Here is a 27014-nt window from a genome sequence, read left to right as displayed (position 1 = left end):
ACCCCAAACTCCAACCCAGAGATCCTCTTGCCTCTGCCTCCTGGATGCTGGGATTAAAGGCGTGTGCTCCCATACCTGGCATGTTTTAAATGAGATATTTACAAGCCCTTGGACTTGTTTCAAATGTAGGACACAGGGACCGGAGCACTGGCTCAGAGGTTAAGAGTAAGTACTACTCTTGCAGAGTACTGAAGTTCAGTCTCAGAACTCACCTTACGTAGTTCTTTGTTGCCTGTGACTTCCACCTCCTAGGGATCCAAAACCCTCTTCTGCCCTCTGGGCATCCACATACACCACATTCACTCAGACGTAGATACACATAAGTAAGAATAATAAAAATGGATCTCACAACATAGAAGGTACATACAAAGTACTTGGCAAATTTTTTTTTTTTTTTTTTTTTTTTGGTTTTTTCGAGACAGGGTTCCTCTGTGGTTTTGGAACCTGTCCTGGAACTAGCTCTTGTAGACCAGGCTGGTCTCGAACTCACAGAGATCCGCCTGCCTCTGCCTCCTGAGTGCTGGGATTAAAGGCGTGCGCCACCACCGCCCGGCTACTTGGCAAAATTTTTATGTAAAAAATACTTATCTGTCAGGCATGGTGGCGCACGCCTTTAATCCCAGCGCTTGGGAGACAGAGGCAGGTGGATCTCTGAGTTCAAGGCCAGCCTACTCTACATAGCAAATTCCAGGACAGCCATGAATGACTATTACACAGAGAAACCCTGTATTGAAAAAACAAAAAACCCCAAACTTTCCCAGTTTTTAATGACATAGGTTACTTCTCTCTCTCCAAAGTAGCACACATAGTCTTTCTTTACGTTGTTGATATTTTTATTTACTTGACATTTATTTATGTATTTTTACTTAAAGCCAAAGTAATGTTTTCTTTTAGCTTAATCTACTGTAAGTCCGTCCGTCGTCCCCCCCCCCCCCCACACACACACACAGGATTTCTCTATGTGGTTCTAGCTATTCTGGAATTCACTATATAGACCAGGCTGGCCTCATTCAGAGAAACCCACATACTCTACTTTCCAAGTGCTAGAATTAAAGGCATGTGTCATTGTGTCAGGCTTCATGATCTGATGATGCAAATTAACTAGGGAAATTTTCCTTGGGGAGGGCACACTTTGATTACCTCTAGTTCTCTGAAATTTGGGTTGTTAGAGATACTCTCACAACACATGAATGGTAAAATTGTGTTTTTCATGACAGGAATCTAAGGTAAAACTTACCTGATTTGGATTATCATTGAGGTCTGTTTGCCTTTTTTTGTTGTTTTTTTTTTTAAAAAAACAATTTTATGTTTTCTTTTTAGTGCATTTATCCTTTGGGCTCTCAATCACTTACTAATTTAATTTCTCCTGATTTGGAAGACTGTCACACTCAAAATAAGCCTCAAAAAAGAAAGAGATTGGAAACCACCTGTAAGAATTCACTTCTTCCAGTGCATTCTAAGAAGGCTAGAAGTCACGTTGTCACTGGTGGTGAGCAGAGTTTGAGTGGTAAATACAATGGAAAGGTGTGTGGTGACACCACATCAGACTCACCAGAAAACACTGGTCACCAGAATCCTGCCAGGACTGTTGCTTCCTCGGAGCAGATTGAGACTTTGGAAGCTGCTAACATGGACGTGGTTCCTACAAAAGATCCTGCCACAGTTAGTGCCTCTGGAATGCTCCTCCAAAGTGAAGACTTTGAGCTGGAAATGTCAACTGAGAGCAGATGTTTATCACTTTGCCAGACTCTCTGTGTCCAGTGGAAAAACTCTCAGGCGCTCTGCTGGCTAGACTGTATCCTTTCGGCCCTGGTGCACCTGGAGGCACTGAGGAACACTGTGGCGGAGGTGTGCTCCAGAGAGGAGTGTGTATTTGGGAGACTGTTTGGAAAATACGACCAAGCAGATAAACTTGGGTACACACATCACTTGCATGGTGTCACAGGTTTGTGCTAATGTATTCTTCTTAAGTTGGAAGATGTCAATGTCGAGTTTTGTCTCACAGCATGTGGAAAAGGAGCTATGGGCAGTCATTGTTCTCTGTAGAGACCTAGGCAGGGACCCTGGGGATAGTGTCAGCATGTGACTGCCCCAGAGCTGCAACTGAGGAAGAAAGGGGCAGTGCTATTCAGTCAGATCTGAAGTTTGTAAGGTGGAACAACCAGAGTGTCGTAGTAAATGGGAGGCACCTGTAATTCCCAGCACTCTGCCCTTGACGACACTATTGGATTTTGGTGTCTGTGTGTGTGTATATATGTATATACACATACATTTGTACAGGTTGTGTGTTTGTTTGGATTTTGAGACAGTGTCTTTCTACATTGCCTGGAACTTGCATTTCTCCTACCTTAGCCTCCGGCATGCTCAATTATAAGCATGCATCATTGCACCCTATTTTAATTCCTTCTTAACTTCCAGCCCAAAAAGCATTAAAACGTTCTCAGGCCCATAAGATAGCTCAGTGGGTAAAGGTGCTTGCCACTAAGCTTGATGATCTGGTATAAATCCCCAGAAGCCATACAGTGAAAGGAGAAGACAGACTCCTGACAAAAGCATCCAACACACCCTTCAGGCACACATGAATGAATGAATGAATGAATGAATGAATGAATGAATGAATGAATAGTAGAAACACATCAATACAGTCATCCTTTGGTGTCTATGGAAGCTTAGCTCTAGGACATCTTGCAGCTACCAGGGTCCTCTGTCAGAAATGGCAATATGCTTATATAATGCAATTGCTTATTGTCCCATATACTTTACATTTTAATGAACTTAGGGTTGATCTGCTTAGGCCTGTTGCCCATGTTGAAATCATGTTCAAAATTATTTTACTTTGTGATGCTGAGTCAGTCCTACCTTGCACATGCTAAGATGGAACTCTACCCTAAGCCCATCCCATGCATTTAAAATCATCTCTAGATTACATATTCCTAATGCAATGTGAATGCTATGCAAATACTGATTATAGTGTGTAGACAATACTGATAAGGAGGTCTGCTTGATTAGTGCAGATGCTGTTTTTCTCTCCCAAGTATTTAAGTCTGGTTGCTTGGGAATGGGATAGTGGGACCTCCTGGTATGAAGTCCAGTTGTGTGTTTACTCAGCTGCCAGTGGGCAGTGTCACTCCTCCTGCAATCCCTTCCCAATCCATGTATTCTCTGCAATGTTTTTACACTCAGAGTTTGCTATTAGTGCATAAAATGGTCTTCAGACTGGCTTTGACTCTCTCAGAATTGGAAAATATTGATCTGTTGCCTCTTGTTTTTTTCATTCCCTCCAACTTTCTGTGAAACATCAGTTCTGTTGATTGTCATGTTCTTATTTGGATGCATTTTTTATATCTTTGTTGCTATGTTATGTCAAATATATGTTGCTGATTCCTCTCCTAGTTTACAACTTGTATTTTACTTAAAAAGTACTTTATACCAGGTGATGATGGTACAGTTTTTTAATCCCAGCACTCTGGAGGCAGAAGCAGGCAGATCTCTGAGTTTGAGGCCAGCCTGGTCTACAGAGTGAGTTGTTCCAGGACAGCATGGGCTACACAGACAAGCCCTGTTTCAGAAAATAACAACAAAAAATTAAATTTGGTGTGGTGTGAGAAACCCTGTCTCAAAAAAAGGACAGCGGTAACAAAAAACATTACATTTGGTGGGTGTGTGCGTGCCAGAAATTAACTCTCAGGAGTCAGTCTCTCCTTTCATCATGTGGGCCTAGGAATTGAGCTCAGGTGTCAGCCTTGCAATGAGTGCCTTCACCTGCTAAGACAGCTTGCTGGCCCTGATATTGAAATGATTAATTGTGTATGGCATGAGGTCAAGTCCATTTTCTCTTCATTTTCAGACACCTTTTCTGGTGTCACCTTTGTCGCACACCAGCATTGCATATCTCTGATCCTTTTTTGGTTGTTGTGATCACCTGGCCTCTCCCTGCATCCACACTGAGATTGTGACTCTTCAAGTCTCATATTTGGAAATTTTTCTGAAGTCTCTTTGTGTGTGTTTATCTGATTTTGCTTGCACATAGGTTGTTCGTTTGTTTTTATTCTTTGACAGACTTGCCGCTGTTGCAAGCTTTTTTTCCTGAGCACTGTAGGTGTTTCTTTGTTAAAATCCTAAAAGGTGTGATGGGGATTGCTAGGTCATTGGTGGGTGCTGTGCATTGCTTCCCTGTTGTGTTTGCTATTATGAGTTCACATCATGACCCTAGCCATGGAACTCTTGAATACTTTGCAGATTAGTATCCTAGAAGGTTATTGAATGTGCCTATTAAAGTTTTTGTGAGTGGCTTCCCAAAAGAATTATTAAAATGGCTTCTCAGGGCTGTAGAGACACACAGCAGTTAAGAGCACTGGCTGCTCTTGCAGGGTTCAGTTCCCAGCACTCTTCAGCCTGTAATTCTAGTTCCAGGGGATCTAACACCCTCTTCTGGTCTCCACAGTTACATACCCACAAGCCGTAAACATATATACAATCAAGAACACACACATATAGATAAAATAAATCTTCAAGAAAAATTAAAAAGAATATGCTGCTCCTTTTATTACATGGAAAAATTTATCTCAGATTCCTTAACCAATTTTGGGCATAAATATTTAGAAGTTATGATTTATTAAGTAAGACTTTTTTTTTTGGTTTTTTTTTTTTTTGGTTTTTTTTTTTTTTGGTTTTTTTTTTTTTTTGGTTTTTTTTTTTTTTTTGGTTTTTTGAGACAGGGTTTCTCTGTGGCTTTGGAGCCTGTCCTGGAACTAGCTCTGTAGACCAGGCTGGCCTCGAACTCACAGATATCCGCCTGCCTTGCCTCCCGAGTGCTGGGATTAAAGGCGTGCGCCACCATCGCCCGGCAAGACTTTGTTTTAATTTGATTTTGAGACTCTTTTCATGCATCAGTCATGTGGGGTTTTACAGTTCTTCACAGGCATTATCGCCTGTAGCGCACCGGCTTTTTAATAAATAGTTACAAGAACCTTGGTGCTGAGTAAGTGACAGTTCACTGATGATTTGAGAAGAGCAAAATTTGATACTGGAATTTTAATTTTTTGCTTTTAGTTTATATTAGCCACATACAGAATAATTAGTTTTCTTAATCTTGTTAACTGTGTGTGGGCTTCATTGTTCTGTATTCTCTATTTTCCTTTCTTCCTTTTACTTTCCAGGAACAGATAGCACAAGTCTTGCCTAATGCTCATTTCATTGAGAATGTAAGCTTTTCCGAGTGTGATGAAGCTGTAGGAATGGTTTCCAAGTCAGACTGGAGCGTCAAGCACTCGTCGTTCTGACGTGCATATTACTGCATCTGTTGTTTTTGAGAAAGACTTTCCTTGAGATTTCATCCAGGTAGTAAGGGCAAATGGCACCTGATGACAGGTGTCAATGGAATCTATGGCATATCGCAGGGGAGGCATAATAAGAAATGTGTTTTGCTGGGCAGTGAGGGAATCTGCCTTTAATCCCAGCCCTCGGAGGCAGAGGCAGGTGGTCTCTGAGTTTGAAGTTAGCCTGCTCTTCAAAGTGAGTTTCAGATCAGCCAAGATTACACAGAGAAACCCTATCTTGAAAAAAAAAATTTAAAAAAAAAGTGTTTTGCTTTTTGTCTCTGCAGAACGGACTGATAAACTTTCATTCTTATTACTATCTTGGTTTTTCTTTTCTTCTGGAAAGATGCATTAATGAGATGATAACGTTCTGACTTTCTTTTTTAAGGTGAAGATTGTAAAAAACTGACATCAGAAATACTTGCAGAGATAGAGAGCTGTCTGAATGAAGTTAGAGATGAAATTTTCATTAAACTTCAGCCTAAGCTTAGATGTACATTAGGTAAGTAATTGTATAGAAATAAGTATGGCATAAGGAAATGCATTATTTTAGTACTTGGTATAGGATTCTTTTGGGCGAGTCTGGGTAGTGGTGGTTTGCTTAGGAACCTACCACGGCTTACATCGCTGTTGTCCTCTCCTGATCTGTGAATGTCTGCAGGCTGTTCACCTCTTGAGTTTTCAAAGCCAGGTGAACACTTAGGGCTAACACTCCTGGTTACTTTTCTCTGGCAACCTAATCCAGACCCCTGTAAAGTGTGCTAAAGAGTTGGTATATAGTTGGCTCTTCTAAGCTTTTAAACCAAATCTCCACCTGCACAACCCAAGATTAAATTGTGGTACCGTTTTGGTCATGAATACGTTAGTATAACATGCACATGTAACTAGAATTGTTAGGGTCCTGGGAGCTCTAACTGACTCAGCCACTGGTGCTCAGTAGGCCATTTTTACAGGAAATAATGAAAAGCCAAGAAAAGAGGTTTGTTTAATATTGCCCACATCTAGAAGCAGAACAAGTGGGCCAGTGACCGTCAGGGTCCCATGGTGAATTTCAGGTTTTATTTGAGGGCAGGAGGTGAGGTGCATAACTAAGCAGTCTTACGCAGGATGTGATGCTGCCCATCATTGGTCCATCCTTGTGTGGGCTTGAGTTTCTCCTGCAGGGTGGACTAGCAAGTTGTCAGGGGGTGTGAATCTCTTCAGGGGAGACAGGCTTCTACGTGTCAGGCACCAGAGCCTCAGCCTTTCCCTCCCCCCAGCACAAGATTCCTGACCGTGCTTTCAGTGTTCCGACTGCAGAAAGGGAGAGTGCAAGTGCCTCTTAAGATGCCTCCATTCTACTGTCCTGGATCTCTTTCTCACTAGTAGAGGAGCACGGGGTGGACTTGCTCTGTCCTTTGTGACTCTGGGAACAGAGTGAAGCCAGAGCTAAAGTCTCTGTGCAGATCTTTCCAGGCTTTGTAATGTTCTGAAAAGGAAAGCTATTGTTTTTAATCTTAGTTTTGTTTTTATTGTCTTACTAATTAATTGCCCAGGCTCTCACTGAACTCCTGACTCTTTTTGCCTAGGCCTCTGAAGTAGCTGGACTTGAAAGTGTGCACTACCACACACTATCTGTTAGTTTTTTGAGAGAAACTTCTTTTTTTACTCTTCCATATTTGTATTAGCTCTGTGTGCATGTGTATACACTCGTGCATGCGTGCCTGTGTACACATACCTAGATGACAGAAATTGACCTCAAATATTTCTCCACATTTTAAGTATGTATCAGAAGCCACGTGTAGTGTCACGTGGGAGGCAGAGGCAAGTGGATCTCTGTGAGTTCGAGGCCAGCCTGGTCCACATAATGAGTTCAGGACAGCTAGAACGACACAGTGAGACCCTGCCTCAAAATTAGAATAAAACATATATCTATGTTAGAACATATGTTAAATGTGAAGGTTTTTGTTGTTGTTTGTTTGTTTTTAGAGACAGGGTTTCTCTGTATCTCTGACTGTCCTGGAACTCAGAGATCCGCCTGCCTCTGCCTCCCTGTGTGCTGAGATTAAAGGCATGTGCCACCACTGCCAGGCTAGATGTGAAGATTCAATGCTGTTGTGAATTGTAAATTGTTTGCCTTCTTAGTTAATGTTTAGTTACGGCAGAGTTGAAATTTAAAACCTGTGACTTAATCACAAATGTGTACTAAATATCCACAGCTCATACAGTTGTCTTTCTAGGAGGCTGATTTCTATTTTTCTTTATAAGAAATATATTATTTTGATTTGTATTTTTATATAAAAATAACTGTGGCTGGATATGGTGGCACATGCTTTTAATCCCAGCATCTGGGAAGCAGAGGCAGGCAGATCTGTGACTTCAAGGCCATCCTCATTTACATAGTGAGTTTCAGGATATCCACTACTGCATACTGAGACCCTATCTCAAAAAAAAAAAATGGGATTATATCACAAAATCAACTATTAAAATAGCAAAATAGCATTTGTAATTGCAGGTGCTTGCAGCACATGCTAGGGTAATGCAACCTGTTCATGGTAATGCTTCTGGTCCTTCCATCACAACAGTTGCTGGCTATGTTTTGGGCACCTGTAGTTCCAGGCTAGGGAAGAACAGGACCCTGAGAACAGGCTTGGTCTAGGGAAGAGGTAGGAAGCATCTGCAGTCCGTCTCCTGGGCCTTGTAAGCCCTGAGGATGAGAAGGCAAGAAACCAGCTGGAGTGGGGCTGTAAGAATGGGATCAGTTGTTAAATAGCCTTCTTGATCTCAAAGCTGGCACGTATGGTTCCATTTTTGTTTAAGGACAGCAGAATCCCCACCATCTCTAGTCTTAAAGTGGCAGGAATTTAATTATTCAAGAATTGGATTAAAGGTTAAGATAAGTGGGGAGATTCAGAATTGATCCTTGTATATTAAACCTCTTCCACTGTAGAGATGGTGGATCCGAATAGAAGTGAAATGGTAATTTAATGGTTATGACCAATTCTGATGCGATTCTCTAATGTTTTCACTAACTTTCACTATTTGTAGCAAACCATTTCCATAGTTTTTATTTTAATGGACAGGGTTATAGTTCTGCGGGCTTTCCCCTTTGAGAAGGAAAGCAGAGTGGGTCCCATATGTTCTTGTCCTATGTTTTCATGACATTTAAAAATGAAGAGACTAGCATGGGAGCTGAGTTCATGCTGGTTGTGTTTGGCGAGGTGCTCAGCCTTCCTCCAGTTCCACCTTGACCGACTGACTGCCCAGCTGTGTTCACACATAGGCGCTGTATACTTTCGGGAGTTGACTAGTGATTGGGTTTTTTTTTCCACTTGCCATTTCCGCCTTCTAATCTTTCCTTTTCTCTTATCTCTTCTGCAGGTGAGATGGAAAGTCCCGTGTTTGCACTCCCCGCACTGTTGAAACTAGAACCCCATGTTGAAAAGCTCTTTACATACTCTTTTTCTTGGAATTTTGAATGTTCCCATTGTGGGTACCAGTATCAAAACAGGTCAGTTTTGGGTTTTTTAATGGATCCTTTCTCCTGAAATTGTTCGTAATAGCATAATTTAAATTTTGTACCTATAGTATACTCTGTCTTGGCACTTCCACCCTCAATACACCTTCACCCCCCACCCCCACCCCAAGACAAGGTAACAGACCCGAGGTTTTCTGCCTTGGAATCCAGAATGGTAGAGGCAGAAGCATGTGTCGCCATGTCTTAGACCCCAACACATTTTTTTATTTTTCTAAGATAGGGTCTTGCTAAGTAGCTCACGCTGACCTCAGACTTGGCCACTTTCTTCCTCTTTTTTTTTTTTTTAAAGATTTATTTATTGTGTTACAATATTCTACCAGCATATATGCCTACATGCCAGAAGATGGAGCTAGATCTCATTGTAGATGGTTGTGAGCCGCTATGTAGTTGCTAGGAATTGAACCTTAACCTCTGAGCCATTTCTCCGGCCCACATTTGCCACTTTCTTGCCTGAGCCTTCTCAGTTCTGAAAATGGAGGCACAGATCACAGCTGGCTTCCACATCTTAAACTCTCTCTCCACTAAAGCTAAAGGAACGGTTTGCAACACAAGAGACTATAGGTGGTGGGCTTCTGTAATTAGCTCAAAAAAATTCACAGCTTGAAGGATAGCTAAAATGCATTTTCTTATTTCCTTATTGGGAAGTTAGAAACAAATGAGAATTGCACCCTTCACATCTAGAACATTCTTAGCTATGCTTCTGCTTAGAAGTCCTTGAAGCTGTGTTTTGTTTACCCTTCTGTTAGAGACAAGGCTTTTGTTTGCTTTAGGCCTCTATCTTGGAGATGCTCCTAGTGTACAGTAGCATCCACCATAGGTTGCCTCTGTTTTCCAGTTCAGGAGAGCAGAGAGGGTAGGTACTTGTCTGACAGGCCCCCGCTTGAGCAGACCAGGGAAGCTGTTAACTGGCTATTAATAGATGACCTGCTAGCTGGGTGGTGGTGGTGCCTGCTTTTAAACCCAGCACTCAGGAGGCAGAAGCAGGAGGATCTCTGTGAGTTCGAGGCCAGCCTGGTCTACAGAGCAAGTTCCAGGACAGCCAGGGTTGTAAAAAGACAACCGGCCTTGCAGGTCATTCAGAATATTGTAGAAGTCAGTCAGTCAATCTTTCCCGCCGCAGCTCACCTACAAGCAAGCTTCAAAAGTTAGAAGGTAAAGTGACGTGAGGAAATGGTTGTATGGATAGCCGTGTCTCACAAGGCTGTTCTGGACAGTAGGAAATGCTGTAGAGAATGACGGCAACAAAGTTTGCTTTTTAGTCAGGTGTTTTAAAACTGCTAGGAAGGGGTAAGAATTCACACTAGGACTTGAAATATTTGTGGAAGCAAGTGAATATTCCATTCCTAGGTCTCCATTGATTTGTACAAATGCTCTGGTTTTCTCTTCATAGTATCTGAGTGAGGAACTCACTAGTCAGTAGCAGAATCAGGTGACCTCTAGCGTTGTTTCTTGCCTCCGTGGCTCCTGTGCTCACCGTGCTAAACTCTGTAATCACTACCTGTTTTTAATAATATAAACAGAGCTGATGATTAAAATCAGCTTAATTACAGCTTTTCTAGAATTCACAGGCTAGCGCTTTGACAGATTCTCATTTAGTGTGTTCTGTGTGCCAGGAGCTCACCTAGGCAGTGGGAGTGATTTCCTGTTGTGGCCAGTTCAGCTGACTAGATGCTTAGGAAAGTAGTTATGAGCTCACGAGAGAGGGTTAGTGGCTCATCAATTAGTGCAATCTTTTGTCAGCTCTGCATCTTTATCTATAAGGTGGTAAGTGGGCTTGAGCAGCGCTCACACTGAGCTCAAAGAGGGCTCCAAGGGAAGCCACCAACCACTTTGGTATCTTGTTTTTATGTCTTTTCTTGTTTTGTTTTTCTTAAATCAACTATTTTTATTTTATGTATATTGGTGTTTTGCCTGCATGCATGTCGTATGAGGGCATCGGATACCCTGGAACAGAAGTTAGAGAAAGTTGTGAGCTGCCCATGTGAGAATCGAACCCAGGTCCTCTGGAAGAGCAGCAGTGCTCTTAACCACTGAGCCATCTCTCCAGTCCCTTGTTTTTATTTCTTTAAAAGTAGTTGTTAGCTGGGAGTGGTGGCAAACCTCATTAATCCCAGCACTCAGGAGGCAGAGGCAGGCAGATCTCTGTGAGTTCCAGGACATCCTGATCTACATCCAGGACTGTTACACAGAGAAACCACATGCACAAAAAAGTAATTGTTAAAGTTTCTTTAGAGTAATCTTTACTTTGAAAAGTAAAAAGCAGTTACGGAGTCAAAGCCAAGATGAGGTGGCATTTAATCAGTGTACATCGAGGTCACAAATACTCACTTCTACTTGCTACAGAAACTGCCCAGCTAATCCTTTCATTTTAGTGCCTCTGATTTGTGTGCTATTGTAAAGGCTTTTATTTGATTGCATAGTTATTTTCTGGAGAGGATAAACACCTGCTCTGTAGTGCCTGGTGGTCTTGAGTCAGACCCCATTTTGTCTGCCACTCGTTGTCTTACAAAGACTGGAGCACTAGGGGAGTGCCAAGTTCTGTGCCTAATGGTACGTATATTGGGTGATCAGAAATGTCACTCTTCACGTGGAACATGAGCACTAATTGAGACAAAATCCTTGTTACTATCTAAAAGCTAGGAGTCTTTACTTAATAGTATCTTAAAGAATGAGGCATGTGGAGTACAGTCTGGGCACACAGAACAACCTGTCTGTTGCTTTGCATTTAAAAGGTTAGCTTTTCTGCAAACTGATCAGTTTTAACTGCCAATGCTTTCTTTGCTCAGGTACCATATGCCAATATTATTTGTTATTTAGAAGGGAAAAGCTTGTGTGTTTCTTTGGCAATATACTTGTTTTAATTAAAACATTTTTGTTAGAGTTGATGCAACTAAGATTCAGTGTACACCATTGAAGATCATCTTGACTCTTGCTTTTGGGTATTCAAACTAAAGTGAATTCAGTACTTGAACAGCATGTGTAAAAGTAGAAGTGTTTTACAAGGGAATTCTTTTTTTCTAACAGATAAGAAAGTTAAGTTGTATATAACTTGAAAATACCACCCTTTTTGTTGTCAGTGATGGTTAGCCAATTTGCACTACATCCACTGAGCTGTAAATTTAACAACCTTCTAGAAGTGATGCTCACCAAGAGCCTCGATGCTGCTGCTTTGGGTAGCTGGCGGTATCTAGAGACACTGTTGCTGCAGCTGGAAACTGGTCCCGGAATGTGATAAGTAGAGACCAGGAGTGCCCCTAAACCTCCAGTGTGCACAATGGGGACCTCACAGATAATTCTCTGGAGTAAAGTGTCAGTGGCATTCGTGCTGGAAGGTTGTTGTTTGTGCTCTAGATGAAAAGCCAGTCCATGTGCAGTCTCCACAGTCCAGCTTGGCGGGAGAGGGTACCACGGTACTAATACATGATTGAGATCAAAGCTCCAGTAAGTAGTTGGATTTGTTAAAGGAATACAAATGATTTTAGCAAATGGGTTCAAGTTTTGCCTGTTTTTGTAGGTGTTTGAAGAGTCTAGTCACCTTTACAAATGTTGTTCCTGAGTGGCATCCACTCAACGCCGCCCATTTTGGTCCATGTAACAGTTGCAACAGTAAATCACAGATAAGAAAAATGGTGTTGGAGAGGTGAGTTTAAATTTACTTAAAATTTACATTTTTAGGATACAATGAAGATGGGTTTACATTTCTCATGTGTTGAGAAAGAAAATAGTATCTACAACATACCTGTTAGAAGTTTGAGTGAACACACACATATGAACTGCCAAATGCTTATCATTTAAAGAACTGACTGGTAGGCAAGCTGTACCAGATGAAACACTGCAGTAGGGTTGCTGTGGGCTTGGCCCCTCTCTCATAGTGTGTGTGTGTGTGTATTTTTATTTTATGTGCATTGGTGTTTTGCCTATATGTATGTGGTGTGAGGGTGTGAGAAACCCAGGAATTGGAGTTACAGACAGGTGTGAGCTGCCCTGTATTCCTGTGCTAAGAATTAAATTCAGTTCCTCTGCAAGAGCAGCCATTGCTCTTAACTGCTGAGCTGTCTCTCCAGTCCCATCTCCTAGGTATCATCCTGCTGATTCTTTATCATCTTATAGGCTTTTTGCTGCTGTTGAGCAAGTATTTCTGTTGTATTTGTGAGCTATTGGCTTTGATCTGTGTGGTTGCTGCTTCTGGTGGGTAGAGGCTAGGGAAGTGTTAGGCATCAACAGTGAACAACCCCATCCATTCAGGCATGTGTGTTCTGGAGCCTTCCAGCTCAGGCTGACTGCACTAATGGGATGAGCTGTAATCTTATGGAGGAAGCAACCCAGTGACATTAACTAATCTCTGGTACTGTCTAATCTGCAGAAGTTCCTCAGAATATTTCTAAAGAGTTATTCTCATTAAATTATTGGATTCTCCTTTAATAGTACTGTAGCCTTAATTGAAATCAGGCACTCGCCTGTTTCCCTTCCCTTTCTAGGCTTCCCCTTCATACGTTCCACAGTCTGCACCCCCCCCCCCCAGTCAGTTTTGTTTAATTGTGCTCTTTTTGATTTGCTTTGCTTCGTTTTTAGTCCTTGCTATTGGCCTAGGGTAGGCTCAGAGTTGCCATCCCTCTGCCTCCCTTGACAAGTGCTAGAACTACAGTCAGCTGGTTCTGCTCTCTGGCTGTAGTGCTGTAGGACTGGGGCTCCTGTGTCTGCTATGACCCGACCTTTGCTCAGGTGTTCGTGTCCTTCCTCTGTAAGTAGAACTGCATTAATATGCCCATGTCATTCCCTCTCTGGTGAGTCTGTTGACAATAGCACTCTTCATCACTGTACCTGCTGTGTGGCACTCATGTCACTGTTTCCTCCTTTCTGCTAGATAATGTTCCTTTCCCCTGTCCCGTGTCATTTCCCCTCCCCCCATCCACGTCCTCTGTTCTGGAACTTGCTTTGTAGACAGGGGCCTTAAACTCAGAAATCCACCTACTACTGTCTCCTGAGCACTAGGGATAAAGGCGTGCACCACCACTGCCTGGCTTCCTGTCTGTCTTTTAAATGCTTATTATTGGCCTTAGGATTGTTCCTATCTTTGTCCTTATTGGCTCTTAGCTTGTTTTGTCCCTTGCTTCCTGACACTCAGTAGTGTCTGAGTGAGGCTGAGTGGGAAGGAGCAAGCTGCCTTACCCTGAAGTCAGTAGTCTGGCCTGACCGCCTGGGGACCAAGCAGTAAAAGGCAGCAGTGCATGACTGGTGTTTTCCTACACAGCCGTGGGATTGCCTAAGCATCTTGGTGTTCATAAACGCAGCTGATGATCTTTCTGGCTTGGGGCTTGAGGATTTACTCCTTTGTATTATGTTGCTTGATCTGCTAATTGATTGCCTTGTGACATATTTTTTAATTATATAAATATGTTGCTTTTACATAAAAGATTCATTCTCTGATCAGCAAATGTTTTCATTAGATACACTCATGTTTATATTTAAAATTGTTTTAAATTCCAGTGGACCAGTTAGTAAGCCAAATTTATAATTTGGACATTTCCTATTTTCTTCAAAGGTAAATTAAATTTATCTAAAATTATACTTTAATTTTAAATGACAAGATATTTGTATAAGGTTGTTTTGCTCTGAAATTAGTACAACTTGACTTGCTGGTATTTAGTAGACTTAGAAGCAAATTTAACACGGATTTTACGAATAATATAAGTGAAAATTCATCAGCTGGATGTGGTGGCTCACGTCTTTTACCCCAGCACCTGGGAGGTAGAGGCAGGTGGAGCTTGTGAGTTCAAAACTAGTTTGGTCTACAGAGTGAGTTCCAGACCAGCCAGCATAGATAGGTAGGTGGGTGGATAGACAGATCCATCTGTCATGAGACCCTAAACAATAAATTCATCATGAGACCATAATTTGGCCATATATCATTCTAAGGTCCACAGTGTAAGCCCCCTCCACCACACACACACCCCAGCACCTGGTCTCAGATCACCCACGTTTAATACGTACCCTTTGAGGAGAATCCATAGTAAATCATGGCTGCTGGGTCCGGCTCCACTGGTCTCTGTGAGCGAGCTGTTGAGGAATTGAACTGAGTATGATGGTGTGGGCACTGGGTGCCTGGGCTCAGGCTTGACTTCCTAAATTGCTGAAATGAGCCTGTAGCTCTTGCCACAATCTCAGGAGATTGTGCACTCTTGGACATACATGGTCCAGCCAGCCTGCTGTTTGAATAGATGATTATAGTTTAACTTCTGTTTTACCAGCTTTTATTATTCTTATTTGATTGTTTCGCTTTCCTATTGTCTGTTTTTGGTTGTGTTTCAACATAGTTTCATTGTGTAGTCTATGCTAGTCTTGGAACTTAGAATCCTCTTGGCCCCAAACTCTTGAGTGCTGAGATAATAGGTGAGTGCCATCTTATCAGGCTCTTGCTGGTAGTTGCTTTTTGGTTTTGGTTTTGTTTGGAGACAGGGTATAGGGTCTTTATGCCATCTGAGATGACGAAACGGGGTTTTGCTTTGTAGCTTAGACTGACCTGGAATTGTGTATGTAACTCAGGCTGGCTCCAGACTCAAGATCCATTCACCCTGCCTCCAGAATTCTGGAACTGCTAACACAACCATCCATGACCTAAGATTCTGTTTCTTAATTGAAATCTTTATTGCTTGATAGAAAATGCTTTCAAGCTCCTGAACTATCTCCAGAGGACAGTTGTACCCCTTTGTGGAGCAGTTGGACTTTCTGAAGATGCATCTCTTTATTGTAGCTCATGATTGTGTTCTTTGAATTATATCTGATTTGACTCAGGCTTTTCTGCTTGTCTGTAAGATTGGAAATGATACAAAGTGGACAATGACTTAAAAATAGGCTTTATATACCTTTTTTTTTTTTTTGCCTGAAACTGATGTTACTGCAGTACAGATATGGAATTATTAAATTTGCCTTGTCTGAGATTTGAGTTATTAGAGAAGTTTTGATAGAAATTGACTTTGTGATCTTACTCTTAGTATAAGATGTGGCTGTTCTGGTGGGTAAAGATTGGTAGTCCTGCTGTCTTGAGGTGGCCAGGGGAGTCAAATTCTTTATTTTCCTTAGGTTCATCCTTTTAAGAGAGGTAAACCCAGGTGACAGGCACTCTTAGCTCTGAATTTTTGTTGACTCTAGTTTCAGGTCTGTTTCCCATGGTTGCGGTAAAGTCTAAACTGGCTCTCCTCAGATCTGAGCATCCTTCATGGCTGACATTCCTGCATAGGGTCATGGGTAGGAAGAAGCCTGGAAACAAAACAGGGCTTAGTTCCTGAGACGCTGGGTTGAACAAGCTAAGGTTTGGAGTTGTAGGAGATACTAGAGTCTAGAGACCCAGAAACAGCAAGGAGTGGAGGACACTCATGCCACCGTTTGAAACTTGTGCCGTCTTTAATGGTGAACTGCTCCGGCAGTGGAGGCCATTGTGACCTTGAGTGTGGTAAAGCACGGGGGTTAGGACTTGTGTTTGAGAACTCCCCAGATATAGCAAGAAGAACCAGAGCTGCAGCCATTCTGCCCCTGGGAGGCCTGGTAGTGAGGAGGACATTCTGAGGGTTGGGTTCGCTTGCCTGTGAGGCTGAAAGGAAAGAACCATGTAAAGAACTGTGAGGTTGTTCAGCCTGCCCTCTCCGTTAGTCCCCAGAGAACTGAGCTGTATGGTCAACCTTTTGTTCATTCTCTTCTCCCCCTTTCTGGGTAATGACATTTCTGTCCTGTCATGGTTTCAGAGCAGCTTCTGGGACATCTGCTTGCACTCAGCTAGAATGTGAGTGTCACTGCAGTTCGAGCTGCAGGTGGGGCTCATCTTGGTTCTTCGCTTTGACTCATTACCAGCTACTGCTTTAGAAGCCTTAGACTGTAAAAAGCATGCAATCTGGCAGGTGCTCTTACATGTATTGTATAATTTACTCTTCTTAGTGTGTGTGTGTGTGTGTGTGTGTGCATGTGCATGTCCTAAAATGCTCATGTGCAGACTCACAGATTTTTCAGTATAGACTCACGAGGTTTTAGGTAGCCTCAGAAGGTACTTGTAGTGTTAGGTGTCACATGTGTGAGGCCCAAGGAACTAAATACAAGACTTTACTACTCAAAGATTTTATTAATAGCAGAGAGTCCAAGTCTACGGCCTGCCTGTCCAACTGTGAGAACCTCTGCCTCACTGTTGCGTCACTGGAAGGCACACTTCATATCCCAGTTGACAGTCTGTCTATGTTATGGGCACATTCTATGGTCAGTGATGCCTTGGAATTGGTAAATTAAGTCCGATTTTTAAAACGAGGACCAGCTCCAAAGCTACAGAGAAACCCTGTCTCGAAAAACAAACAAACAAAATAATAATAATAATAATAAAATAAAAAAATAAAATAAAACCAGGACCAGCTGGGCAGTGGTGGCACACCCCTTTAATCCCAGCACTCAGGAAGCAGAGGCAGGTGGATCTGTGCGTTCGAGGCCAGCCTGGTCCACAGAGTTTCAGCAAAGCCAGGGCTATGCAAAGAAACCTTGTCTTGAAAACCAAACCAAAAAGAAAGAAGAAAGAAAAAAATAGGACAAAGAATGTGGTGATATAGATGGTTTACAGGACTTCCAGGCTTTTCAGTTCTGAGGACCTACTGTCCAACAAGATAATTGACGGAGTAATTTACATATCTTTCCTTGTCAGTCTGGATGATCTTACAGTTTGGAGAGTGATTCAAGTTCATTTCCAGCTGAATAAAATTTGATAAGCTAAGTAAATTTGACATCTGTTTAAATATTAGGATTAACTCTTAGGGGTATTCACCATTTCTTAAACCCCAAGAGTTTTATTACATTTAGTTATTTGAGGCCCATCTGTAGGCTCGTTTCTGTAATAGTCAAATGTATTTTTGAAATTATGAGCATCCTGTAGTTTATAATAAATCTAGTATATTTCATTTTCTTCTACTTAAGCACAAATTAAGTTCTTAGGTGCAAATTTGAATTTAATGGCTCTTCTTACTTCCTGAGATGAGGGAGAAATTGGCCAACTCAGTGTCTGAGTGTCTTAGGCATAAGATTTTCACTAACTACTTTTTCTACTTAACAGAAGTGATTGATTTGGGCACCTTATACCAAAGAAAACCCTAAAGGAGCTTGACTTTTGCTTCCAGAGCTCTGCGGCATAGTGCGCTGAGCTTTGAGCTGTAGGTAGAGCAAGTGTTGTTTCAGGGTCTTTGTCAATCTTGCTTTATGGTGACTCCCAGCTGCTGGTGGTGCCGTTCCAACGGGCTTAGTGTCAAATGCTTCTTAGAGCCTCTTCTCCCTTTCTAGTTAAGGCAGACATCTGGAGGTGCTGGAGCAAAGGTAGCGCAGCTAGCCTTGTCAGTGACTGGATGGTCTTATGAATGGCAGACACGTGCCATGAAATTGGTTTAACTCGTGCCTCTTTTCCACAGAGCATCGCCCATAATCATGCTGCACTTTGTGGAAGGCTTACCTCGGAAGGATCTGCAGCACTATGCATTTCATTTTGAAGGCAGTCTTTACCAAGTCACCTCTGTAATACAGTACCAAGCAAATAACCATTTTATAACATGGATTTTAGATGCTGATGGTAAGTGTTGAAAGGGTTTATGTTACTGAGTGTGGGAAATAGAGCCTCGTGGGTTTTGTTTTGTTATAAAGACAGACTTCACCTAAATTTCTTTTTTTCTGTGTTCTTTATTAAAAGTTCTCTGCCCTTCCTTTTTTTTTTTTTTTAAAGATTTTCTTATTTATTATATATACACAGTGTTCTGTCTGCCTGCATGCTAGAATAGGACACCAGATCTCATAGGTGGTTGTGAGCCACCATGTGGGTGCAGGACTTGAACTCAGAACCTCTGGAAGAGCAGCCAGTGATCTTAACCTCTGAGCCATCTTCTCCAGCCCCTCTGCTCTTCCTCTTAAAAATGTGTTTTAGAGTATCCTTGCAAAATATCTATTATTACAAAATAATATTAATACAAATTTTTTTTGATAAATAAAAATTTTTTTTTGATAATAAAATTTTTTTTTACTTTGACGTGCATCCATGTGTGCCCACACTATGCTAATTCTGCAGAAGAGCGAGTTTCTTTGTGATAGTTTGCTTTAACTGTGTTTCTCCCTACCCATATAACCTCACACTCACCTCTCTCTCCAGCTCTGCTGGTCATAGTCCACTTCGCTGGTAGTATTTAAAACTTGTTTTATTTTTTCTCTTTAAGGGATTAAAAGGGGGAAAATCTATTGGGCTTTAGACTTCTATTTGTTCTTAGTCACTAATGAGACACCTTAGAAATTAGCCAGTACATAAGCATCTCAATTAGTCTGAAGCTCAGTGGCAGAAAGGACTTTCTTCTTTCTTAACCTCCCTGTTTCTTGTTTCTCAAAATAGTTCTTTTTGTTTATTTTTATTTATTTATTTATTTATTTTTGTTTTTTGAGACAGGGTTTTTCTGTGTAACAGCCCTAGCTGTCTGAGAGCTCAGTATGTAGACCAGGCTGGCCTTAAGCTCACAGGGATCCAACTGCCTCTACCCCTCAAGTGCTGGGATTAAAGGCGTGTGCCACCACATCTGACTCTTCAAAATCAGTTCTTAACAGGACCTTTCAGCTTTAGGGGCCATGTGTTTTCTGTGTGTGCTGTTCTGAAAATGTCTCTGAGCATACTGCCATACTGTAAGAGAGTGCTGTGGGTAGTGACATCTCTACTGCCTCAGCCACAGTGTCTAAAATGACGTCACCACTGTAATCCAAGGGACAGAAAGTGTGTCAGAGTGCACATGATATTTCGCTCAGTGCTTTCTTAATTTACCACCTCTGTGTGTTTGCTTTGTTAAAACCCATGTTAATTATTGAAAAGCTATTATTTATCCGGACTTAAAGTTGTTAGCTTTTCTCAAATTATCATGTGGCAAAACTAAAATGCAAATGAACATGAATGGTTCAGTCTCCCTTTAACACCTCCTGCCCCCACTATCTTTCATCCGTTTTCTTTCCATTTTAGCCATGGCTTCTGTTTGCTTAATTTTTTTATTGTAGCAAAATGGACATAATCTAAAGTTCTCCATTTCAATATTTTAAGCTTATAAAGTTGACTGGCGTTGGCTTCATTTACAGTCCTGTAAATCCATCACCAGCATCCCGGTCTGCAGCTCTCTCCTCTCTAAAACAAGCTGTGTTCAGCAGACGCCAGCTCCCGATCCCATCTTCCCTGGCTGTTGGAGCCACTGTTCTCCCTTGTGTCTCTGAATGTGACAGCTCTGGCACCTCATGCGGGTGGAACCGGAAGATTTGCCCTTTTGTGTCTGGCTTGTTTCATTTAGCACATTTTCTGGGTTTATCAGTGTCACAGTGTGCCGAGTTTCCTTCCTTTTCCAAAACTGAGTAATGATCCCATTCATCTGTTTGGGAGCGCTGGTGTGCTTCTCTGGGGGTGTGCTCAGAGTGTCTTCCCTAATGACTAGATTCTTCCTGCGCCCTTTATAAGGCTGTGCTTCACGGTGCTCCTTCTGCGGGTGTAGGATGATAGAGCAGCCCCCCAACAACACACAGGGACCCAGTTTTTCCATAGCCTTGCCAGCATTCAGTATTTCCTTTCCTTTTTTTTTTTAAGTAGCTATCTTTCTAAGGTGTTTTTTTTTTAGGAATAAACTAGTTGTTTCGTTACTCCTGTTCTGTGTCTTAGTCTGCTTCATATGTTCTCTCCCTTACCACACCTCCCACACCCTGAAATTGTGACTGCAGTAACCAGGCTGCCATTGATGGCCCCTGAGCCCATTCCCTGTAGTGCTGCTGTGTTTGCGCTGTAGCCTTTTCAGTCCTTAAATGTGTCTTTGCCATCCATATACATGGAACAACTTACTCGTTTCTGATGTTGAGTATATTAGGATTCCATTGCGATTTAGTGTGTATAATAAAGGATGTGAACTATCCAGCAGATCTCCCTGCATTTTCAGATTTCTGCATTTCATAGCCTGTACCTTCTGTGATCCAATGAAAACTAGCACTGACAGTGGAGCCATGGAGAAGACTGCTTCACTGTGCTCCTTCTGTGGGTGCGGAGAGAGAGCAGCGGGAAGGGAGAATAGTGTTGGGAAGGTCTCACCTGTGACTTTGTTTCTTATTTCCCAGGGAGCTGGCTGGAGTGTGATGACTTAAAGGGCCCATGGGCTAAAAGGCACGGGACATGTGAGGTGCCAGCATCAGAGATCCATATTGTTGTTTGGGAAAGAAAGTTGCAGGTACCAACTGAAGAAGCCACCTGCTTTCCGTGTACAAAGCCATGTGCGCAGCCTGCGTCAGGTGAGGAGCAGCCAGCTTCGCCAGCACTGGATTCTGTGGGTGGGCCTGCCACCTCAGAACCCTCAGCCGCCCACCCCGCACATATGCCAGCCACTCCTCAGACTCTGCCAGAAGTACAAGGTGTAGCCCACGGAGATAGTGTACTTTCAGGAACAGAGGGCTCGGTCGAAACGACCTCTGCTTCTCAGATGGACTCCAAAGATTGCCAGTTGGAAGGCAGACCCGTGGCAGAAAGTGCAGAGCTCGTCAGAGCACTTGCTGTGCGACCCCAGGACTCACTGACGACCTCCTTATCGTCTAACCCATGTGAAGGAAAGCTAGTTGTCCCATCAGGGGTGAGCACACACCCACAGGCAGTACTGTCACAGGCAGGAGACACTGCAGTTCCTAAACCTGTGCCTGACGCCCCTCTTCCTGTTCCTCCTGTTCAGGAAGTGAAGTCCATGGTAGCTGAGGACACTCAGATACAGTTGCTGCCACTTACAACTGAGAGGCTAAAACCCGCACAGCCTGCTAAATCTCAGACAAATTTAAGAAAAAGAGAAACCATAGCGTCTTCTAAAATGGTAACAACCAGTTCCCCACAGAATCAGCCTCGGAAAGATGATCAGAAGAAAGCTTTTGTGGGAAGCTGGGTGAAAGGGCTGTTGAGCAGGGGTGGTGCGTTTATGCCACCCTGTGTGTTGGCTCAGAACAGAGCAGTAACTGACCTGCAGCCCTCTGTTAAAGGAGCCAGCCATTTTGATGGCTTTAAGACGAAAAATACAAACCGGAAGGCTAACAGGATGTCTAGGAAGGCTTCTCAGCGTGTGGACAAGCTGTCCCCAGGCAGCAGCTCTCCACCTTCAGGCAGTACTGCTGCTCTGCCCCATGCTGGTGGGAAGGCCTCGGCGGCCCTGTTGAAGGGGCAGGAAAGCTCACATGCGGCTCTCCTCGGCCACAGTTCCCATGACAATAAAAGTGCCTCCTCCCCAGCAGTCCCTGGAGATGCCGCTGAAGATGGGGTTCATAAGCTTCGGCTCAAACTTCTTAAAAAGTTAAAGGCAAAGAAGAAGAAACTAGCTGCTCTCATGTCTTCCCCGAACCGTGGGACATCTGTAAGTGACCAGTCAGATTCTGTGTCCCATTGTGGGTCTCCAAATGACAGTGAGTCCATAGAAGATCTGTTAAGTGAGCTGCAGCATCAAATTGACCTTGCAGACAACAAATCCGGGTGCAGCCCTGCTCCTGGAGGTACCTCTTATAACAGCCAGAATCATGAAGAGATTTTAGCAGAATTGCTTTCGCCTGCAGCCCTGTCAGAGCCCTCAGCAAGTGTGGAGCCTGAGTTGAGGTACTTGGAGATGGGGGACAGCACGCCAGCACCTAGTGAGTTTAGTGTTGTTCTTCAGAACACGTCTCTGAGTCAGGACCATAATTACTGCAGCCCCAAGAAAAACCAGTCTGAAGTCGAGCAATGTTCACTCACAGACAGTACCTCTATAAGAACCTTGAACTTGGGAAGCCCCATGAAGACTGATATTTTTGATGAATTTTTTCCTGCTTCAACATTGAATTCTTTAACAAATGACACATTAGATATACCTCATTTTGATGAATATCTGTTTGAGAATTGCTGAGTGTTGTTAACGTTTTAGTTTAACACTGACCACTGCTGCAAGACGATGTGACTTGTGGGTAGTGCTGGCTGAAATGCATGACCTTGTGTTCTAGCCACGGGGAAGGCTGTAAGCTACTGGGGTCTCCCTTTGGTTCTGCTTGTGAAGCATGGCACCTACTGGCAAATTAAAGTCCTCAGCCTTTTTTAAAATCAGTTTTGTGATTATAGAGTGACTACATTAAATTTCAAGATTTTAAGATTGATGTTGGGGTCTGGGGAGGCATGACACCCTTGGGTCAGTTCCCAGAACCACTGTAAAAAGCCAGATGTGGCAGTGCACACCTGGAGTCGCAGGTCTGAGGATCCCAGGAGCTTGCTGGGCAGCCAGTTGAGCTAAATTGGTGCGCTGCAGTTGCAGTGGAAGCCCCATCGCAAGGAATGAGGTGGAGTGGACTGAGGAAGACACCTGCCATTGACCTCTGACCTCTAAACCATGCACATGTATCCACACAAACATGTACACACAGAAATAAAATACCCTTTGAAAACATGGACGTTTGGTTCAGGAAAGTCCTAGTTTACACAAACAAGTTGTTGAATGTAGCGTGTGAGTGCCTTGACAGTTGGTTGTGCTTCTGGTGGGTCCCGAGCCCTTCATTGCCACCCCTCTCTGTTCTCACAAAAGATGACAGGAAGGCCCATCATTAGAACTCCACGCGATGTTAGGTGATCAGTATGATGGGTTACAGGAAATAGTCTGTGACGAAGTGCTTAAGGTTTGTGTCATCATAAATGCTGCCCAGTGCAGTTTCTGCACCTCCTGGGCACCCGCTAATCCTGCTGCTCTGCGGAGAGCAGAAGTGCTTGCAAGGCCAGTTCTGTTGTGTGTAAGGTGTTGGTTCATTTAACACCCGTGAGTGAGAAACAGTTTACATTTAAGCAGAGCATGGCTGGTGAGTTAAATGGATTGAGTCAGAAGTATTGGACTAGTTGGTCTCAGGTTCCAGATAGAGTTGGTTGTTCAGAAGCAGCTGTAGTTGGGTGGTGGTGGTGCACGCCTTTAATCCCAGCACCTGGGAGGCAAAGGCAGGTGGATCTCTGTGTTCGAGGCCAGCCTGATCTACACAGAGAGTTCCAGGACAGCCCAAGATAACACAGAGAAACCCTGTCTCCAGAAAAAAAACAAAAACAAAGAACAGCTCACGCCTTTAAGCACTCAGAGGCAGAGGTAGGCAGAGGCCAGCCTGGTCTACAAGAGCTAGTTCCAGGACAGCTAGGGCTGTTACACAGAGAAACTCTGTCTCAAAAAACTTTTTTTTTTTTTTTTTTAAAAAAAGGGGCATCTCTAGTGATTGGCGTTAGACTTGAGTTTTATGGTGACTGGCAGATGGTGGTAAAACATTTTCCATGATTATATAAACAATGTGTATTCTAAGGAAAATGTTCTTTGTATTTTGTTTGTGTTAGGGCAGGGTACACCTCTGGGTAATGTTGGTGTGTGTGTGTGTCCCCAAAGTTGATTTTTTTTTTTTTTTTTTCCAAGACAGGGTTTCTCTGTGGCTTTGGAGCCTGTCCTGGAACTAGCTCTTGTAGACCAGGCTGGTCTCGAACTCACAGAGATCCGCCTGCCTCTGCCTCCCGAGTGCTGGGATTAAAGGCGTGCGCCACCATCGCCCGGCCAAAGTTGACTTTTGAGTCTTGCTCTATCATTGTCCACTTTCTTCATTGAGGCAAGGTCTCTCTCACTGAACTTGCTACTTGCTGTTTCTGACTGTGCTAGCTACTTAACCTCTGTGTGTGTGTGTGTGTGCACGCACGCGCGCGCACGCTCGCACCTGTTAGGAATATTTCTTAATATAAGCTCCCTGCTGACGCAAAATTCCCAATCAAGCCAAATCAAAACAGGCCAAATTAAGAAATATCCGGGTTTAATGGGAGATCTGCGCTTTCGGGTGGCCCTGAGGGAACCGGGAAGCCACAGGAACGCCAGGAACGTGTTCCTCTTTTGGGAGATCACTTAAGAACCCTGGGGAGTGGTCAGGTCCTGGTCTGCTGGGGTTTGGAGTCCAGACCAGGCCTGGGGGCTGGGACAGATGAGAGGGACTGGGGCCTATGCTCCCAACTTGACAGCGCCGAGCAGGCAGCCACCATCCTGTCCATCTTTCTGAGATTCGAACTCTGATCTTCATGCTTGCACAGCAAGCACTTTAGCTATTGAGCTGTCTCCCCTGGTCTGGAAAAACTTGTTTGCCTTTTGAAATGGCATCTCCTATAGCCCAGGTAGGCCTAGAACTCACTGTAGCCAAAACTGACCTCATCCTTCTACATTCTGAGTCGGGGTTACAGACTGGAGCCACCATGCCTGGCTAAGTGACTTTTAAATAACTATTATATTGTGTCCGTAACTATCGCACTAATCAAAATAGTCTTGATGTATGTAGTTTTGCTCCTGTTAATTTGCTACCACAGTTATCCTTGGCAGATTTTACACAGGTCCAAGTTTTTATTTGGGGGGAACTGTATAAAGATTAGTGTTTTTGTGGTCAAAAGATACACATGTTGAAAGGCATGCTGGTCACACCATCAACTTCTAATTCTTGCCGGCACTAAGTAGTCTTGGCTGGTTTTGTCTATATTTCCATGATTGCTATAAGGTTAGGCACTTGCTCTGCCCAGTGCGAGTTGAATTTCTGTATAGGGCAGCTCTTGATTGTTCCTTCCTATTCATAGCTTTTACTGCTGAGTCCTGAGCACTTGTGTGTGCGTGAGTCTGAGCTGAGGGAGTAAAATGAGAGAAAGGATATACTCAGAGATTGTAGCTGGGATCGTCACGGTCTGTCAGCTTGTTAAAGAGTACTTTATCGCCGGGCGGTGGTGGCACACGCCTTTAATCCCAGCACTCGGGAGGCAGAGGCAGGCGGATCTCTGTGAGTTCAAGGCCAGCCTGGTCTAGTAGAGCTAGTTCCAGGGCAGGAACCAAAAAGCCATGGAGAAACCCTGTCTCGAAAAAATCAAAAAAAATATATATATATACTTTATCAATGCTTTTAGAGAAAATTCAAGGTTGTGCTCTTTCAAGCCTTACTCTTTTTTTGTTTTTTGTTTTTTGTTTTGTTTTGTTTTTGTTTTTTTGAGACAGGGTTTCTCTGTAGCTTTGCAACCTGTCCTGGAACTAACTCTGTAGACCAGGCTGACCTTGAACTCAGAGACCTGTCTGCCTCTGCCTCCCAAGTGCTGGAATTAAAGGCAAGTGTCACCACCACCTGGTGCCTTATCCATTCTTAATATTGATTCTGTGTTAACACTGGACTCAGTGGCCAGTGGTACTGTAACTCAGGCCTTAACAAAACTTCTGGGACATCAGTTTTTTTAATATAAGGCACATCATACTGGCCAGTGTTGGCAACACTATATGGCACTCAGCACTGTGTTTGGGGCCAAAACACTAATGATGCTATGATAAAAAAAAAACAAAACAAACAAACAAAACCCAAAACACTTGGTTTCAGTGTGAAGCTGAAATGGGCACGGAAGATGCTGATTTCTGACCTCGGCAGGGGATGTGTGTCTGTAGCCCATGACCGTGGGAAGCCTTTCAAGTATTGATTCTTAGGGTTGCCCTTTGGGATTCATGTTTTCCAGCACTTGGTCCCTAGCTGAGAGCATCGGGGAAGGTTGTGTGACTTCAGGAGGTAGAGCCGTGATGGAGGAAGTGGCTCACTGCGCTGGACCTTGGACTTTTAGAGCCTGGCAGCGTTTCTGGCCCAGTCTTCTTCCTAACCAGATGCCAAGTGACCACTGCCTCAAGCCCCTGTGTCTGTGCCTGCCATGTTGGACTGTGTACCCTCCCACAGGGAGCCAGACCAATATGCCTTTAAGTTGCTATTTATCAGTTATTTTTGAGTATATGCACACAGTTACCTGTAACTCCAGCTTCGAGGGACCCAGCATCCTCTTGGGGCCTCCCTGGGTACTACGCTCACTTACACACACCCATCTCTCCACCTTTAGGGGGTCTGGAGGTCCTTGTGCTAACAGATAAGCACCAGGAAAGCCAGGAATGTTAAACTCATCTCCTCAAAGGGAAATATGTATGACCTCTTGGACCAGAAGGCTGGGGTAGAGGTGGAGCACTGTCTATAGCCCCCCCACACACACCAGTCCCCCAGACCCTTGTCTGCAGCCTGTTTATCTACAGCACTGTTCCTGCCCAGACTCTCATCGGCATTCTTTGCCTTAGCCTGCTTGCTTAATTGGTAGACCTATCTTTATGGAAGAC

At 43.4% G+C, this 27014-nt stretch overlaps 1 protein-coding gene across 2 annotated transcripts in view; it reads left to right on the top strand.

The window, feature by feature from the left end:
• The window catches only part of Uspl1 (ubiquitin specific peptidase like 1), a 31647-nt gene extending 8378 nt beyond the window's left edge, over positions 1 to 23269 (top strand). Inside the window, exons 4-9 of one of the 2 annotated variants that reach the window (XM_057765895.1) lie at positions 1321 to 1945; positions 5707 to 5820; positions 8679 to 8808; positions 12350 to 12475; positions 18264 to 18421; positions 20965 to 23269. In XM_057765895.1, the coding sequence (XP_057621878.1) occupies positions 1321 to 1945; positions 5707 to 5820; positions 8679 to 8808; positions 12350 to 12475; positions 18264 to 18421; positions 20965 to 22754 (2943 nt within the window). In that variant the 3' untranslated portion in view covers positions 22755 to 23269. The remainder of the gene's footprint in view (positions 1 to 1320; positions 1946 to 5706; positions 5821 to 8678; positions 8809 to 12349; positions 12476 to 18263; positions 18422 to 20964) is intronic. The other variant, XM_057765896.1, reaches the window with a different exon arrangement.
• Positions 23270 to 27014: the final 3745 nt, after the last annotated feature.

Source organism: Chionomys nivalis, chromosome 3 (assembly GCF_950005125.1).
Source record: "Chionomys nivalis chromosome 3, mChiNiv1.1, whole genome shotgun sequence".
Taxonomy (NCBI): domain Eukaryota; kingdom Metazoa; phylum Chordata; class Mammalia; order Rodentia; family Cricetidae; genus Chionomys; species Chionomys nivalis.
Note: the sequence above shows the minus strand (reverse complement) of the source record. Positions and strands in the feature narration are given on the sequence as shown.